Source organism: Terrapene carolina, unplaced genomic scaffold (assembly GCF_002925995.2).
Source record: "Terrapene carolina triunguis isolate 2854851 unplaced genomic scaffold, T_m_triunguis-2.0 Scaffold96, whole genome shotgun sequence".
Lineage (NCBI taxonomy): Eukaryota > Metazoa > Chordata > Testudines > Emydidae > Terrapene > Terrapene triunguis.
This window is the reverse complement of record NW_020664447.1, coordinates 15668296-15685891: the sequence shown is the minus strand read 5'-3', so window position 1 is coordinate 15685891 and position 17596 is coordinate 15668296. Positions and strand designations below refer to the sequence as shown.

The following is a 17596-nucleotide window of genomic DNA, read 5'->3' as shown; positions in this document are numbered from 1 at the left end:
ACTAGCCTTGAAGAGTCTCTTAATATCCCATAATGTCTCTCTTTCATAGAAAAGCCTCCATGGTTCATCAAATATTTGTAACTAGACCAATGCATCTCTGCTGAATCATATCTTCCTTGCTTACCAATATAGTTTCCCAAGTGTATAATCTCATCCATCTCTTTCATCTATGCTGCTCTTACATCCATATTCTTTATTCATCTGTCACAAACAATAAGAAAAATATGAAGAATATAGCTCTGGGTTTTTTGTTTGTTCGTTTGTTTTTTTACATTGGCCCTTAAAGCATAAGCTGAGCTTGTTGGGCTCTCAAATGGATATTAACTAAGGGAGGTGAAGTGATCTTCTAAAGGAGTTGCCTTAATTTTCCCCTTGGTGTTGCAGAGTTTCTTTTCTTTGCAGATATAAGCCTAATAACCTTGCTGAACTTCTCTGATTGGGTTGAGGGAGAGGACAAACGTATGCTATGAATCCCAGAAAGTCCTTCCTGGAAGTAAATGGATTTTTTAAATATATTTATCAAGCTCAAAATCATCACCAGGTGTAGTAAGACTGAGATATAGGCCCAGATCCTGTGTAGGGAGGACCACACTAGTATATATGGATCCTGCAATGGTGTAGAGCTGGCAAAACAGCTCCTGCACCATCTCATTTCCCTCATACCAGCTTCAATTTGAAATTGAGCATTGACCCCAGTAGACTTGGGGAATATGAACATGAAACACCTCCATCCATCCTGGAATGGTTTCATTCAATACCACTGCTAAGCCTTCCCAGATTTGCAAAAGAGCAAGAGAGAGATTCCTGTTAAGATTTATTTGTCAAATGGAGACGCTGTGCATTGGGTTAGAACTGAAAGACTAATGTAGTTCTTTTGGCACAATTTTAGTTCAAATCCTGCCCTCAGTTAGGCTATGTCTACACTACAAACTGAGGGTGTGATTCCCCTGCTCATGTACACATATGTGTGCTAGCTCTCACTAAGCATTCACTGAGCTATCGTGGGTATGTGTACACAAGCAAGGGAATCACACCCTTAGCTCTTAGTATAGACATAGCTTTAGACTGGTACACTGAAAACAGTTGAGTTGCACTGGATTAACTGAGAGATTGTGGGTTATAACTTTTTAGTTCTCACTGCCTTGAACGCATCCCACTTCTACCCCTTACATTTGGCTGTGTTTTCATCTGTTTATATTTGCATTTCTGCTAACATTCTTGCAAACTGTGTTTTCATTCATCTGCTCATGGGCAATGGTGGTTCTGTGTGCAAATTATGAGGTGAAGATTGTTTCTCTATGGGGGAGAAGGGGATGGCAGGATGGGGTATGGGACATGTGCTTGCACATGTGCAAGGGAATATGACTTTACCTCCTACCCACCTCTTTCTGGATGATTTACTCATCGGCAGAGAAAGGACTGATGAGTATTTGCTCACAGGGACTAATATTTTGGTCCACCATTCTATTGGCTTAATAGAGAAGGGTGTGTGTTGGGGGGAAGGAAGTCTCTTAGCACACATCCCTGTCCTTTCATGTGCATTCACAAAGACAGATTACTGCTTCACCCAATTTGTTTTAGCCATGCATCCATAGAGGAGTAGACCTCTACATTCTTTATCCTTCCCCCACCTTCTTAGTTTCCCAAAGCTATTTGTATCAAAGTCTTTGTGAGTTAATATGTTTATATTTATACATATTAATTTATATCTTTATTGTTAAGGTTCCTGAGAAGTAATTTTCTGATATATAAAACTGCTGAAAAATTAATGCATAATATCCAGTAAAATATTCTAAACCCCATAATCTCATGTTCAGTCTTTGTAAGTTAAAAAAAAATGTGTTTAGCATTTGTTAAATAAATTTGGTATATCGTACAGCAGGTAATTAAAAAAAGCCACCTATAAAATGTCGGAGGCTTGCCTTATTCATTCACTAAGATACCATGATATATGGTGTGGTGCATTGCAATAAAAAACACAATAAATTGCATTGCAACTCCAGTGGAAATAATGGCAGCTATGCCATGACTCAAGGTATTTTATAGTAATATGGTGGTGTAAGTTATTCATGTCTCCAGTGCATCTATCCTATATTAACAGAGTTATACAAACACATTATACTAGACACAATGTTTTATTGGGCTGTGGCACTATGAAGAAAAAGCGTTCAAAAAGGTTTCATTTTAAGCCGTATTTTTACCTTTCTGATACCTAAGAACATTGGTTTGTCTTGAAAATTGCCATATTTACTTGAAAGCAGAAAAGAAAATCTTACCCAAAATTTGAATAAAATTCATTTTAGAGTTACGGGCCATTTAACAAGTATTCTGATATGAAATCATGATGAGTTTCTACTATCTATATCAGTTCTTCTAGATCAAAACAGCAGGTTACTCCCTTTTCCGAGCTTGAAAGGGAAATCATCATCTGGAATAAATTGGCATCGCTACGGTATGCTGATTTACACCAGCTGAGAATCTGGCTCTCCAGATAGTTTACTGTCTTAAAAACTAGTGCTCATGAGGCAGCTGAAGATTAGATTATAATTAAACAAAGTGATAAGTGATTGGTTTCTCAAATTGTACCAGTTGTACCAGTTACACCTGTAGACCTCATTGCTAGCTAACAAAGCTGTTTAGAGCTGTCAGGCTCTGGTGCTTTTTGAGGGGAAAGTGTCTAGAGGAACCCCTTCAATGTATTGGCTATCTCTTGGTGGGGAGAAACAGGGATATCACAGGAGGCACTGCTTCCCCTGATGTCAGTCATGATGCCTGTACTACGATAGGACTGATCCCAAGCCTACTGAAATCAATGGGAGTCATTCCGTTTCAGTGGGCTTTGGATGAGGCCTATAGGTGGGCTGAGGAGGGTGGAATCTTGGAGTCTGCTTCTGGGAGACAGGACTGGAAAGCTCCTCAGTGACTACCTGCATGCCTCTTCTCACTGGTTTCCAGTAGTGCTCTGCAGGGACAGAGCCAGTTGGGCCATGGAGCTCTGGAGTGGGTCTACACCTGCTGTTCTGGGCTACACCTGCTGGACTGGGAGTGAAAGTTTGGCCCTTTGTCTGTCTATGCATTTTCTAGAATGCTCATGTCCATGGTATTTAGGATCAAAAAATCAGAGGAATACCACACTGAATGTGTCTGTAAAGAACCTAGCCATTTGCCAGCCCCCCCCCCTTTATTGTTATTAAAATACTTATTCCAGTTTCCAACCATCTCATATTACAGTAGGTAGCTTTTCAACTCTTTTGTAATTTCTCTCAGGCTTTGCTATAGAACCCAGTGCCACAATGTGTAAGCACTGAAACAAGTCAGTTTTGATCTGCATGATGGACTCTCTCAATGGCATCCACAAAAGATTCGGCTGTTTGTTCTTAGACACTAGAAAACTCTGGTTGGTTGGCTTTGTTGGTTTCCTTTGTTCCTGTTGTGTTTGTTTTTATAGTGGAAGAGCTTTAGGAAATGGGTGGGGTGGATCTTGCAGCATATTCTAAAAGTGGCCAAAGTGGGTCTTGTTCAAACTGCTATTGGTAACTCATTTCAAAAACAAGCTCCTTTGACCAAAATATTTTATCTCTGAGTCTCACAGGCTTTGTCTTAGGTTTCATTTGCTACATTTTCCTAGAAGTGTTTGCCTGTTTTTCAAGTCGTAAATGGGGAGGCAGTCTCTAAAATAGCCAGGACTTGGCCTGCCAAGGGCCTTAACTATTAGGAACAGGACTGGTTTCAAATTGGTAACCAGTCAGGGTATACAGTGCAATGGTATGATGTGTTCTTATCAGTATTTCTTGTTTAAAATGCAGGCTGGAGTTCATCTTTGCTGGTTGAATTGATAGTTATTTGTTGGTTTGTAATATGGAAGTCTTCATTGTGACAGAATGTCAATATTTAGTGTGGTTAAACACTAAAGGAATGTAGGAATTGCTCTACTGGTTCAGAACAGTCGTCCACCCAGTCCAATATCCTGTCTCTAGTAGTGACCAGTACCAGATGCTACAGAGAAAAGAGCAAGAAACCTGCTAGTGGACAAATATGGAATATCATGCCCATAGAGGAAATTTCTTCCTATCCCCAGAACCACATCAGTTAATGGCTGGCTTGTGAGATGAAGCATAAAGGATTGGTCCCTTATAAAAAACAATTATTAATCCTAACCATGCCCCCATTACTTGTCTTTGCTCTAAACCATTCCTTTCTTTTCAGTTAATCTTTCCCAATTTAAAAGCTTTTCCATGTCTCTACTAACTTTTGTCACCCATCTCTGGATCCTTTCTATTTCTGTTGTATCTTTTCTGAGACAAATGACCAGAATATTTCAGCCTTGGAGGTGACAGTACACCATCAATTTATAAAATGGTCTAATAATTATTTAGTGTTATTTTCTACTATTTTCTTTACACAACCTAATATTTAATTCGTTAGTTGTTGTTTGTTTTTATGCCCCTTTAGTAAATTTCATTTGTCATCATGCTTCCCATTCATTTAGCTTTGTTAGGTCTTTCTCAAGGTTTTCCCTAGACATGACTAACCTGAACTTTACCTCTCAGTCTATGGCTACGTTGTTTCCTTTTAGTAAGAAAGTATTTAAGAACTTCAAATAAATGATATCAACCAATGCTGTTTTATTCACTATTCTATTGACATGCTCAAAGGATTTTAATCACAAAGGCACAGCTTTCCTTTCCAGAAACTTTGCTGATTTGTCCCTCTCACCTCATGTTCATCTAAAGAGTTCAATGTAATGCACTTTCTGTACTTAGGGAGACAGATGCCCTGCTCCCACGCAATCTGTTGATCGTTTCCATTGCCCTACTGATGACACAGGGATGGCCCAGTGGTTTAGGTAAAGGAATGGAAATCGAGAAGTCCTGAATCTTAATTCCAGTTTTTACTCCAACTCCCTCTGTGGCATTGATCAAGCTACTTAAATTCTCTGCCACAATTTCCTCATCTGTAATATGGGAATTGTAATTACTTACCTACCTGCCCCACGGGGCTGTTGTGAGGATAAACTGGATAATATTAGTAAAGAGCTTTGAACATAAAAAGGGTTACTTAAGTGTCAATCCCATCTACTGAAGGAAAGAAGAAAATCACTGATTTTTTTCCCAAAAAATTTTGTAACGGTGATATGGTTTCAATGATTGTATTTGCAGGTTGGCAAGACTTGTTTGGGGAAGCGCAATAATTCAACATCTCCTCACCTCAAGGTGGCAGAAACAGATCCTAGCTTTCAGGTACTTCTGTCTTCATGTAATTGAGCCCTTTTATAAAAGTGTCTTTATTAAATTCAAAATTCCTTGAACTGTATCTGCTTATTCTAAGTCAGTGATTTCTAGGTAGTTCCTCATTAATCACAATGGAGACTTCTGCTCCACTTGATTGAAGTTGGTGGTATAAGATGTTAGGAACTGTTAGGAACAGTTCTGTTAGGAAAGTTCTGTTAGGAACTATTTCAATACTTAAAGAACTTGACTGCCCTAATAATCAGCTAGGCCATTCTTATAAACTCAGGGTTCCTTTTTTGGGGGGAGGGGGAAGAACAATTTCCAAACCTTGGGTATAACTATAATTTAGTGAAACTGTGCTTAATTAAGCATGTTACACAAAGAAAATTTTCAGCAGATTGTATCATGGGACCCCTTCACCTGTAGGTCCAATAAAAATATAGTTACATAGATATTCTGTAGCAGAAATGGGAAGTGCTGTACCTCTGGGCAGCTCAGCTGTTTTGCTCCATTCTAATTCTCCAGCCATTTTTTGTACCACTGATTGACCAGTTGTTTTTTCCCCCCTCTGCCACTTAGGGGGTGGGGGGAGCACCAATTTTTTTTTCACCCTAGTCAGCAAAATGGCTAGGACTCTTCTGGCAGAGACCAGAATTCTGAACCAGACAATGAGAAAGCAGTTGAAGAATATTCTATTGTTTGAAATCTTCCTAGCAGTATCCTCAAATAATAAATCTATAAAAGGTGAGCAATTGATTTTATACAATTGTTTCTACAATCAAAATTTTGGTATTTTGAGAAAGATGCTACAGGTTTCATGGAATGTAGATTAATTCTATAGAGAGAGACACACACACATTATACATATATGTAGACATATACATATAATGTATTTGTGCACTCAGCAGACATACAATAGTTATTTTGAAAGCAGTACAAAGACTAACAAAAATAAATACAGCTGTGTGCACATTATTCCTATGGCACTTTAAGCATTCAGTGTTGATTCTTTGTATTCCAATGTAATATGATGACCGCAGATTGTTGGCTTGAGTCTTCTCTCACGCAAGTGTAAATTCACTGACTTCAGTTCAGTAACTCTTGATTTAAATCAGGATTGATTTAAAATGAGATCAAAATCAAGGCCTCTGTTTTTTGATGAGAAAGATGACCTTTTTTATTTAGCATCCCACTATTCATCTGTGTAACATTAAATAATATTATAATACTTACATTGATTCTGTTTTCCCCTTTGTGTTGGTTAACAGAAGTTGCACAGCCCTCCATGGATTAAACCTGAAGCTAAAAAATCAGCAGAGACAAATGAGAAGAAGCATGAAGAGTCAGATAAAACAGAAGAAAAAGCACTGTAAACATTACCAAGCCATGTTAACAATGTCCTTCATTTGCTATTGTCTTCATATTGTTTTTAGTCCAGAAGCATGATAATGTATCCAGTTTCTAAAGCATGCAACTTTTTTCACTATTTTATGAATGTTTGTAAATTAGTCTAGTTTCTGAAATAGACCAATTAGTACCTCTCAGCAATAATCCAACAGAAATGGATGTTTGAAGATATGCTTTGTAATACAGTCCAGTTTTTTGAAATATTATTCTGCCCTGATCAGTAACTTGCTTATTATAAATCAGTCTGTTTTGTAAAGAACTGCCATTCAGAAGTTTTCTTTTCTTAGCCTGTTCTGTTTGATAGCTATCTTTACTGTATACTGGGAGGCTGAAGTCAAAACGGGGATAAAAGCCTGCTAACATAAAATAATAATAATAATTACATAGTTAGAGTGCAATGCTACTCAAAAGAGTGACTATGAAAATGGCACAATAGGATTCTATATTTACCACCTTTCAATGCCTTCCATCTCAAGTCTACTCAGTTAACAGGTAAAAAGATGTTTGTTTGTTTTTCTAACTGCAACCATTACAAACTCAACTGAATCTCAAGTTGTTTTCTTTGTGGCTTATGCAGCACCAACATAAAAATTCTTCAGTTGAAACCAAGTTAACAATTCTACTGAAGATGCACAAGCCAGAATGGAATCCATCTCCATCTCCCATAGCTGTGTTGGCCCTGCTGCCCTAACAGGGGTGAAAAAGAGTTAAAACGTACTTTGTCACCATAATTGGCAAAACACAGAGAAAGTGGATTTGATGAGTGCTTGCAATGGGATGTGCTACCTCTATAGTTCTTAAGAATCTCTTAGCTGTGCATGGAGTGCACTTTCTGTATCAGCTCTGCAGAATAGGGAGTAGAACCAGCAGGGAATTAATATCTGGAGAATTGATTCAACTGAGGTTAATTTAAGCTACAGGGCCCAGCTGCTAGTTCTAAAAGAAGAAGAAAAGGTGAATCTGAGGATGGGGAAGTGCAAATTCTTCTTTGAGTATTTGTTAGAGTGGATCCCAAGTAGGTGTGAATGTGTCTCATGATTAGCAATGTCTATTGGGCCTTGCTTGTGCAATGCACATCCTCATTCTCCCGCCATGGCAACAAGACAGAAACCCTTTGATCAAAATTAATTCCTCTTATTAGTTTATTTATCCCTTTCCATTTAAATGATGAAAACAAACAAACAAAACTCTCCTTTTGTTTTCTTACTACCCTGGTTCCTTGTCTTCATGTAATGGTGAACTCAAAGCCTTTTGGGAAAATCCATGAGAGTTACATCAAACCCAGAGGAAAAAGAGATCGACCTCTAACTCTCAACAGATAATGGGAAAGTTTTCCTGTGCAAGTATCCCTAACAGCCAGCACACAAGGAGAGTGGTACCAAAAAGAAACCAATGTTGAGTAAAATCTTGGAATTGAAGTCACCCCTGGCACTTACTGCCTTGGTGGCAAAGACCTTACCACCTCCTCACAGAGGCAGGGAAGTCCAGAATAGAGATAGACATGACTCCAGGCACTGCTCTGTGTCCTCCCATAAGGAGAGGTCAAAATACCAGCCCTCCAAGGAGGAGACCACTAAGCACTCACTATCATAGTGACTAAAGATCAGCATAAAAATATGCAAGCCCAGCACCAACATTGACACTGTCCACTCCAGTCCCTATATTGGCACCAACAACAGAATCAGTCATGGTATCTACTAGCAGAGAAACTAATATCCTCTGTGGCAATGTCTTTGGTACTGAGATCTTCATCAGCGCCAGTGCATGCACCTATCCTTCCACCACCAATATCATTTATCAGCAACACCCCTGGACTAATCTATTCATCATCCTTATTAGCAGGGCATAACTTCTCACCAACATCCAGTAGGGAATCTTGGGAGTAGACCAGAGACGACTCCTTCAGGGTCTCAGTGTTTGGAAATGGACTGTCCATCCCCAACCAAACCAGACATACCAATATGTATACAAGTGGGGGAAAGGGAATATAGGATCTCGAATCATAGAATATTAGGGTTGGAAGAGACCTCAGGAGGTCATCTAGTCCAATCCCCTGCTCAAAGCAAGACCAACACCAATTAAATCATCCCAGCTAAGGCTTTGTCAAGCCAGGACTTAAAAACTTCTAAGGATGGAGATTCCACCACCTCCCTAGGTAACCCATTCCAGTGCTTCACCACCCTCCTAGTGAAAAGGTTTTTCCTAATATCCAACCTAGACCTCCCCCACTGCAACTTGAGACCATTACTCCTTGTTCTGTCATCTGCCACCACTGAGAACAGCCTAGCTCCATCCTCTTTGGAACCCCCTTCAGGTAGTTGAAGGCTGCTATCAAATCCTCCCTCACTCTTCTCTTCTGCAAACTAAATAACCCCAGTTCCCTCAGCCTCTCATCGTAAGTCATGTGCCCCAGCCCCCTAATAATTTCCGTTGCCCTCCGCTGGATGATCTCCAATTTGTCCACATCCCTTCTGTGGGGGGCGGGGAGACCAAAACTGGATGCAATACTCCAGGTGTGGCCTCACGAATGCCGAATAGAGGGGAATAATCACTTCCCTTGCTCCTACTAATACAGCCCAATATGCCATCGGCCTTCTTGGCAACGAGGGCACACTGCTGACTCATATCCAGCTTATCGTCCACTGTAATCCCCGGGTCCTTTTCTGCAGAACTGCTGCTTAGCCAGTCGCCTCATCGAAGACAGAGAAGCAGGCTATAGTTCCTCTCCCCCAATATACAGAGACAGGGGAGGTGATAGATCAAGACGAGCAGCAAAATCCCCCATGCTCCTATTGCCACGGTTTAAGCAGCCAAGCTATTTAGGAAACCTCTCCCGACTTCAGTATTGCCATCTCAGGTCAGCTGGAGATGGAGGCAGCTGCTTCTCCAAAGTAAGTTACCCACCTTTCAGAGAGCGCTGCTTGCCTGGGATCTCAATGCTGTCCTTTCAAGCCATTTCATTTTGGAATGCTTCCTCCACCACGTTACAATCAAGACAGTCTTCTTACTTGCCATTTCAACAGCTAGCAGAGCTGAGACCTCATCCAATTTTTATCCCTAAAGTGGTTTCAGAATTCCATTTGAACCAGGCCATCTACTTACCTGTATTCTTTACTAAAGCCCATGCCACACTAGGGGAGAAGAATCTCCATGTTCTGCATGTTTCAGGAGTTTTATTATACTATGTTGATTAAAAAAACCCTTCAATCTGGCACTCGTCTTTTTGTGATCATCTCTGGTGCTTTGAACATTCAAGCTCTTTCCTCCCAGAGGATGTATAAAAGGATCCCACAGTGAATATCAATCTACTACCAGATGGATGAGGTGCCTCTCCCTCCAAACGTTAAATCTCACTCCACTAGAGAATAAGCTATATCCGGTGCCTACTCCAGGAGCATATCCATATTAGAAATCTGTAAGGTTACTATGCAGAGTAACTCCTTGGTGTCCATTAAGCACTACAGTCTTGACCTAGCTGCAAGGTCAGATGCCAAGTTTGAGAAGCAGTGTTACAATCGCTGTTCAATTAGGTCAGTCAGAACTCCTCAGTTCCATCTTCCAGATGGGACACTGCTTGCCAGTCACCTACAGTGAGATTTACCATGGATATGTACTCAAAAGAAGAAAGAATGGTTACTTACCTTATAATAACTATGGTTGTTTGAGATGTAATCAGTGTGGATCCCATGAACCACCTTCCAACCCTCCTTTTCAAAGTTCTCTATACCTGGGATTATGATTTAGCAAGGGAACTGAGGGATAATTGCAGCCACTCTGCACTTTATGCCTTTGGATAGAGAAGCATAAAAACATGCAGACATGGCCCAGTAGACACTGCTATTTAAAAGATTCTGATCTCACACATGAGATACTTAGGGTATGTCTACCCAGCAATTTAACACCTCTGACTGGCCCATGCTACTGACTCAGGCTTATGAGCTCGAGCTAGGGGGCTGTTTAATAATGGTATAGATGTTCTGGCTTGGAGTGGGGTCCAGGCTCTAGGACCTTGAAAAGTGGAAGGATCACAGATCTTGGACTGAAGTCTGAGCTGGCATGTCTACAGTGCATTAAAACAGCTCCTTAGCCTAAGCCCCATGAGCTTGACGCAGCTGGCACGGGCCAGACACCAGTTGTTAATTGCAGTGTAGACATAGCCTTTTAGTGGGATCCATGCTGATAACATTTCTAGGAATTAGGGTTACCATAAGGTGAGTAACTGTTCTTTTCACTCAGAAGGGAGGATGGATGACCCTTCTCAGACCCTGAAAGGGGGAGAAAATTGTGTTTCAGGGGTTTTTTGCTTGTAGTCTACAGAGGGGTGAAATAATATTAGCCCTGGAAATGGAAAATGTTTTTCTGAAACCTGGTGAGGTGGAAGGACCTTGGAGCCTGAGCTCCAGTCCAAGTAGGAACATACACTGCTATTTTTAGCCCCACGGCTTGATCCCTGTGAGCCCAAGTAAATTGACATGGGCTTTAAAATTTTGCATGGTGGGCTATTTTTTGAAGTGTAGACATACCCTTAAGCATCAAATGCAAAACCTGATTGCCTTTCTGATCTCCCCTAATACTTCTAATTGACTGGTTTGCACAAGGGTCAAGGGGAGATAGTCAGCAGGGCCTTTCTCATTGGCCAGTCGAGATCTACCCTATATGCACACTCACCTGTAATAGGTGAAGGGATGTGTACCATAACATTATGCTGCTACTTGACATAAAAGTCACAGGGCACAAAATCCAACCCTTCATTTTGAAAGTAAAAGATAGTCTTAAAGGGAATAAATAGACCTGGATATATTCTCCCATTTATGTATTATCAGAAGGTCAGCAGTTAAAAGCAGGTTCTACTTTGAAAACAGCCCTTCCATATTTTGCTGCACATGCAGTGCAACAGGTAAAAGGGCAAAGCAGTATCCTGGATCACTGCACATTGTAACATCTCATGACTGTTTTTCTGCTAGATTGCACAATAGGATAGTCCCAGATGCCTTTTTTGTCTCCTTTCTGGAAAGAAGTTCATCCATGTCACATATATTGATTTTTATGTAAAGGTCATAACCAAGAAGTGCTCACTTATGCAAAATTGGAAACACACATTTTTGGATCAAAACAATGAACACTACAAAACAGAATGTTAAAATCCATGTTATTCCCCTCCTTAAAAGCTACAATGTTTGTGTTGAAATGGGTCATTTGTCTGCGAATAGGGCTCAGTAACTCATTTTGCTTGAGCGAACATACATATTTTACTAGATGTGATTTCCATTTTATTCATCAAAAAACATAAAAATAGCCCTTAGTGTTTCACTCCTTGAAAATTAAGATGCTCAATTCCAATTCATTGTTTAATTTTCATATTGAATTTTTACTGTCTTTGCAGGGTAAATGGGACATGGGTAAGTGAAATGAAAACATACTTTATGACATAAATATTGTAGTGATACTGGGCTAAATTTATCCTAATGAAAGCCCATCAAATACAATGGTTTTCCACTAGAGATTTGGCTGGCTCAATGTATTCATCAGGAATAAATTTTCTACCTCAACATGGATTTCTTCGAACGCTAGGGAAAAAAATTCAATATGGTGTACTCAAACTGTAGACTAGAGCAGTTTTCTGAAAAATATGACCTTTTCTGAAGTTTTCTTCATAGATACAAATATGAGTCTTTAATATTTTTCATTTTTTAGCATATACTGAATAGTATCTTTCCTATACTGTGTTGTATTTGCTGTAAATACAAAGTGTTAAATTATTCTCATTTGAATGTGTTATAGAAACAGCAACAATATTTGTACATACTAAGTTTACTGTGTACCAAAAATAACTAGGAACATTCTGTATAGGACTTCAAACTGATTCCTATTGGAATATTTCTAACTGCACAATATTAGGCTCTGATTCTGCCTTTGTATGCATGTGACAGGGTGTACCAGCCCTTTTGAAGCCCCCTGTTGGAGGCCCCACAGTCTTACCACACCCTGCCCCCAGGAAGTAGCTGCAGAGATAGGTCCTCCAGGCCTGCCTAGAGAGTCTGCACAGAAGCAGCCAATCAGAGCCCAGCGGACTCAGATAAAAAGAGCTGCAGGGGCTAAGCAGGTCAGTTGCTGTCTGAGACCAGAAGGGTGAGGAAGGACTGCAAGACTCTGAAACTCTCCAGACAAATAGGCCTGCAGGAGACCCTGCTCAAGCAGGGAACAGACCGCGAGAACCAAGGATTGTAATCCTAAAGTAATGGGTGAAGGTGACAGGATTGAGTGGGAAGCAGCCCAGGGAATGCAGCAGTAGCAACTATTAAGGGAGCCAACATATGGTTGCTGTTGACAGGGTCTCTGGGTTGGGACCCAGAGTAGTGAGTGGGCTCTGCCCCCCAGTCAGTCAGTGGGGAAGTGGCCTGAGTCCTAAAAAGGGGACAAGACTCTTGGCTAAAAGCCTGAGAAAGGGGCTGGAATTTAAACAGGCCTGGGGTTGGGGCTGAAGACCCTGGTGAGGGCCAACCATATGTTGAACTTTTGGGGCTGTGAGAATCTGTGAAGATGAAGAGTCTACAGCAGGGATTGACAACATTTGGCCTGCGGCCCGCCAGGATAAACACCCTGGTGGGCCGGGCCGGTTTGTTTACCTGTCCAATCGCGGCTCTCACTGGCTCCAGTTTGCTGTCCCAGGCCAATGGGGGCCGCGGGAAGCGGCGCGGGACGAGGGATGTGCTGGCCGCCCATTTGGCCTGGAGCAGCGAACCCCGGCCAGTGGGAGCCGTGATCAGCCGAACCTGTGGACGCGGCAGGTAAACAAACCGGCCTGGCCCGCCAGGGTGCTTACCCTGGTGGACCGTGTGCCAAAGGTTGCCGATCCCTGGTCTACAGGGAGAAAGCCCTGGTAGCAGTGTTCCATCACAAACTGGGGAAGGACTTAAAGTTAGCCCTGAAGGGACTGAGAACTGAGCCCAGAAAGCAGGCTGAAGAGTAAGCCAAAAGGAAGAGACGATCATTTGCTTGGATGTTTGTTTAGACTTTCAGATGGACTTCTGTTACCCAGGAAGGGGTTCATCCATTTTAGACTGTGACTTGACTAGAGGACTGAGCCACTGAAGACACACACCTAGTGAGGCTCACAATCTAGAGCTGGTTCCAGGAACAAAAAAGAAGATTGCAGCACTGCATCCACCTGACAGGAGGCATTCACAGAGGTGAGTGCACCCTGTCACAATATCTTTTATAAGTAAATGAAACTAGTTGTGTGTATAAAGCTAATCACACATGTAAGTATCCATTTCAACAAAACTATGCGACACATATTAGCTACATGTCCTGTAACTGAAAGTTTGTGCTTGGATTCCTGAAATTTTTGTTTCTAATACAGAAATATTAGGGACCCTGTCACAGGGTGATCTCCTGTGAGTCTCTCACCTTAGGTACAGACCATACTCAATCCAGGCCACCTTCGCTACCACCTTGCTTTTATTATAATGTTCTAACAGGCCATTCGCTGAAGTACTATTTACATATTATCAAGTCCCAGTGAGTTCCCCCTCTTACATCTGGAAACAAAGGGAGTAGCGCTAGCACTAGCAGCCAGCTCTATCTTCCTTTAGACTCCTCACTGCATCCAGGGTTTCCTTTCTATCTATTTATCTGCTCCCAGCTGTTGGGAATTTCTCCCTCTAATTAGCCCTTCAGCTGTGGCCCTACTTCTTAATTGATCCTCTCTTGATGTCTCAGTTAACCAAGTTGGTGGGGATTTGAGTGACAGTTTACTGAGTCAACTCCTGACTTAGAACCCATGTCACAGACCAGTTTGGTTTCTTCATGAATAACCTAGTACTCAGTACCAGGGTTAAAGCCCCTGCCTTACTTTCAGCTGTAGATGCCTTGTCAGTGCTGTCTCCCCTCAGTGCAAACATGATGGGTTCATGCCAAAGTCCCTCTGGGAATGTGCGTCCTCTAATATCTGCAGGCATGCCTGCAGTACATTGTGACAATGCATCTCCGACAGTCCACCAAAATTGTTGGAATGTTGCAACTCTTCACAGGCATGGTCATCAGGTCGCTGTCTTACGTGAAATGGACTGTCTTAGTATATCAATCGCAGGATTAACAAAAGCAAGGCTGATAGATGACAGACATCACAAGGTGGAAGATTCTTACTTCTGTATTCTGGTGGCACCAACCATTTATATGGGGTAGCACTACCACTGCGAGGCAAGGCCAAGTCCTCCCTGACAACCTGGACACCCATGTCTCCCCGTTTACTTATTGCACGTCTAAAACATTGGCATGATTACCTCACTGTTATAGTAGTTTATGCGCCAACAGAGGAATCTGTTGATTCGGGCTAGGTCTACACTATGGGGGGCGGAGGGTCGACCTAAGATACGCGACTTCAGCTACGTGAATAGCGTAGCTGAAGTTGCGTATTGTAGGTCGACTTACCTGGCTGTGAGGACGGCAGCGAGTCGACCGCTGCCGCTCCGCCGTCGACTCCGCTTCCGCCTCTTGCCGTGGTGGATTTCCGGAGTCGACGGCAGAGCGATCAGGGATCGATTTTATCGCGTCTTCGCTAGACGCAATAAGTCGATCCCCAATAGATCGATTGCTACCTGCCGATCCGGCGGGTAGTGAAGATGTGCCCTCAGTTAAAGATCATTTCTACGATCAGTTGGAATATCTAGTATGCACAGTCCCTCCATATGATAATCTCGTGATCCTGGGTGACCTAAATGCAGTTACTGGCTCCCTGAGAACTGGGTTTGAACAGGTCATTGGTCATTATGGTTCAGGCACACCTAATGATAACTCTCACCCCTTGCTTACATTCTGAGCCTCCCAGAATCTTTCCATTCTTGGGTCATGGTTCAAATGGCAACGCATACACCAGATGTCATGGATCTCTCATGATGGTGTCACTCAGAAGGAGTAGGACCACATCATTACATGCAATAAGCATCTTCTCGCCCCCTGTAGAGTATATTATGATGAAGAATGCTTGGCAAACACAGCTCACCATCTAGTGGTCGCCCGTATGGTGTTGATGCTCCGCTGAGCAGGTAAGCCCTCTGCAATGATGAAGAAATTTGACATCGACACACTCCGTGTGCCAGGTTTAGCCAACAGGTTTAGTATTGACGTCAGCAACAGATTCTCGGCTCTAGCTAATCTGCCAGATGACGTGGAGGTTGCCTGGTCCCTGTTCACTTCTACCCTCAACCATCTGCTGAGCAGACGATTAGCTATAGGCATCCATGGCTATCAGAGGAGGCCTTCCAGATAATTAAATTGAAGGCCTCAGCCTGCCAGTGTGGTGATAAATGCACTTGTAATCAGCTGAAGTGAAAATTTAACACCCCGCAATCGCGAGGCATATTATAACCAAGTGACAGATGATGTCGAATCTTGCTTAACCAGGGGCAACTTGAAGCCAGCATTCCACATCATTCGTAATCCCAACGGTCAAGAGGTAGTCACTACAAACGGCATCTTGAATGACAGCCAAGGCCATCCATGTAAATCGGATGATGACATTCTCTCACGATGGGTGGAACATGATCACAGTGTCCTGAACCATCCTCCAGCTGCCACTTGTTCAGAGCTGGATGATCTGGCAGTCACTGCAGTTCCAGATCCAGACATTTGTACTGATGCACCAACATTGGATGAATTGAAGCATGCCATCTCCAAACTGAAAAATGGATGCACAGCCGGTACTGATGGCATCCCCTCACAGCTGCCAAAATGTGCTATTGATCCTGTAGCAGAATCACTTCTGGCCATCTCTAATCTGGTGTGGAGAACTGGAACCCTGCCAATCGCCTGGAAGGACGTTATTGTGATCTCACTCTATAAGAGCAAGGGACCGTGCAGTGAATATAAGAGCTACAGGCCAATCACCTTGCTCGCTGTTCAAGGGAAGATGTTTGCGCATGTTTTGCTGGCATTCCTGGAGCCTTTGCTACATCGGAAGTGTCATCCCCAATAGTCAGGCTTTCCGAGGAACAGGTCCTCGTTAGATGCCATTTTGGCCCTTTGCTTGTTGTCAGAGATACATCGCAAATTCAGGAAGCCCCTTCATGTAACATAGGTTGATCTTAAGGCTGCATTTGATTCAATAGACCATGTCACGTTATGGAAGGCCTTAAAGGCCCTACCACTCTGCTGGACTTGATTAGAGAGCTGCATAATGGAGCCACTGCCTGTGTTCGTCTGGGGAACCAGATGTCAGTGTCTTTTAAATCAGTATCTGGTGTTAGGCAGGGTTGCGTTCTGGCCCCTACACTTTTTTGTCGGGCAATGGATTTCATAATACAGCATTCTGTCAGGTCCACAGGCACTGATATAGGTGATCTCTCACTCACAGACCTTGACTACACTGATGACGTTGTTCTTTTAGTACAGAGCCCCGCTAGGTTTCGTGAGGCACTCTAGCACATGGAGGAGGAGTCAGCTAAGATTGGTCTCCATGTTTCATGGTCAAAAAAGAAACTGCAAAATCTAGGACCAGGCCCACCTGCGATTCCAATCTCTTTGAACAACGAAACCGTCGAATCAGTTTCCAGCTTTTGCTCTCTGGGTTCCGCACTTACCAGCTCCTCCAAGTCTCACATGGTGATTCTCCATTGGATTGGCATCGCAGCATCTGCCATGAGTCATTTACAATGGATATGGAATCAACATCATCTTAGTATGACAACCAAGTTCAGGATTTATTCGAGCTGTATCCTTCCCATACTGTTGTACAGCTGCGAAACATGGACACTACGCCGCTCAGATTGGATAAAACTGGAGGCTTTCCACACAAAATGTCAACATTGTGTATTGGGCATAAAGTGGAATGACTTCATCTCCATTACAGATGATTTATGGTCGCTCAGATCTACAGACTATTGGGGCCATTGTCCTCAGGCGGCTCTTTACGTTTTTCGGACATGTTGCAAGGATGCCACAAGACATTCCAGTGAAAA

The 17596-nt window shown here is 42.3% G+C and overlaps 1 protein-coding gene across 3 annotated transcripts in view; it reads left to right on the top strand.

Moving 5' to 3' along the window:
* The window catches only part of LUZP2 (leucine zipper protein 2), a 353967-nt gene extending 347075 nt beyond the window's left edge, over nucleotides 1–6892 (top strand). For all 3 annotated transcript variants that reach the window (XM_026651368.1, XM_026651367.1, XM_026651366.1), the window contains 2 exons: nucleotides 5160–5240; nucleotides 6500–6892. In XM_026651368.1, coding sequence (XP_026507153.1) covers nucleotides 5160–5240; nucleotides 6500–6604 — 186 coding nt within the window. In that variant the 3' untranslated portion in view covers nucleotides 6605–6892. The remainder of the gene's footprint in view (nucleotides 1–5159; nucleotides 5241–6499) is intronic.
* The last annotated feature ends 10704 nt before the right edge of the window (nucleotides 6893–17596 follow it).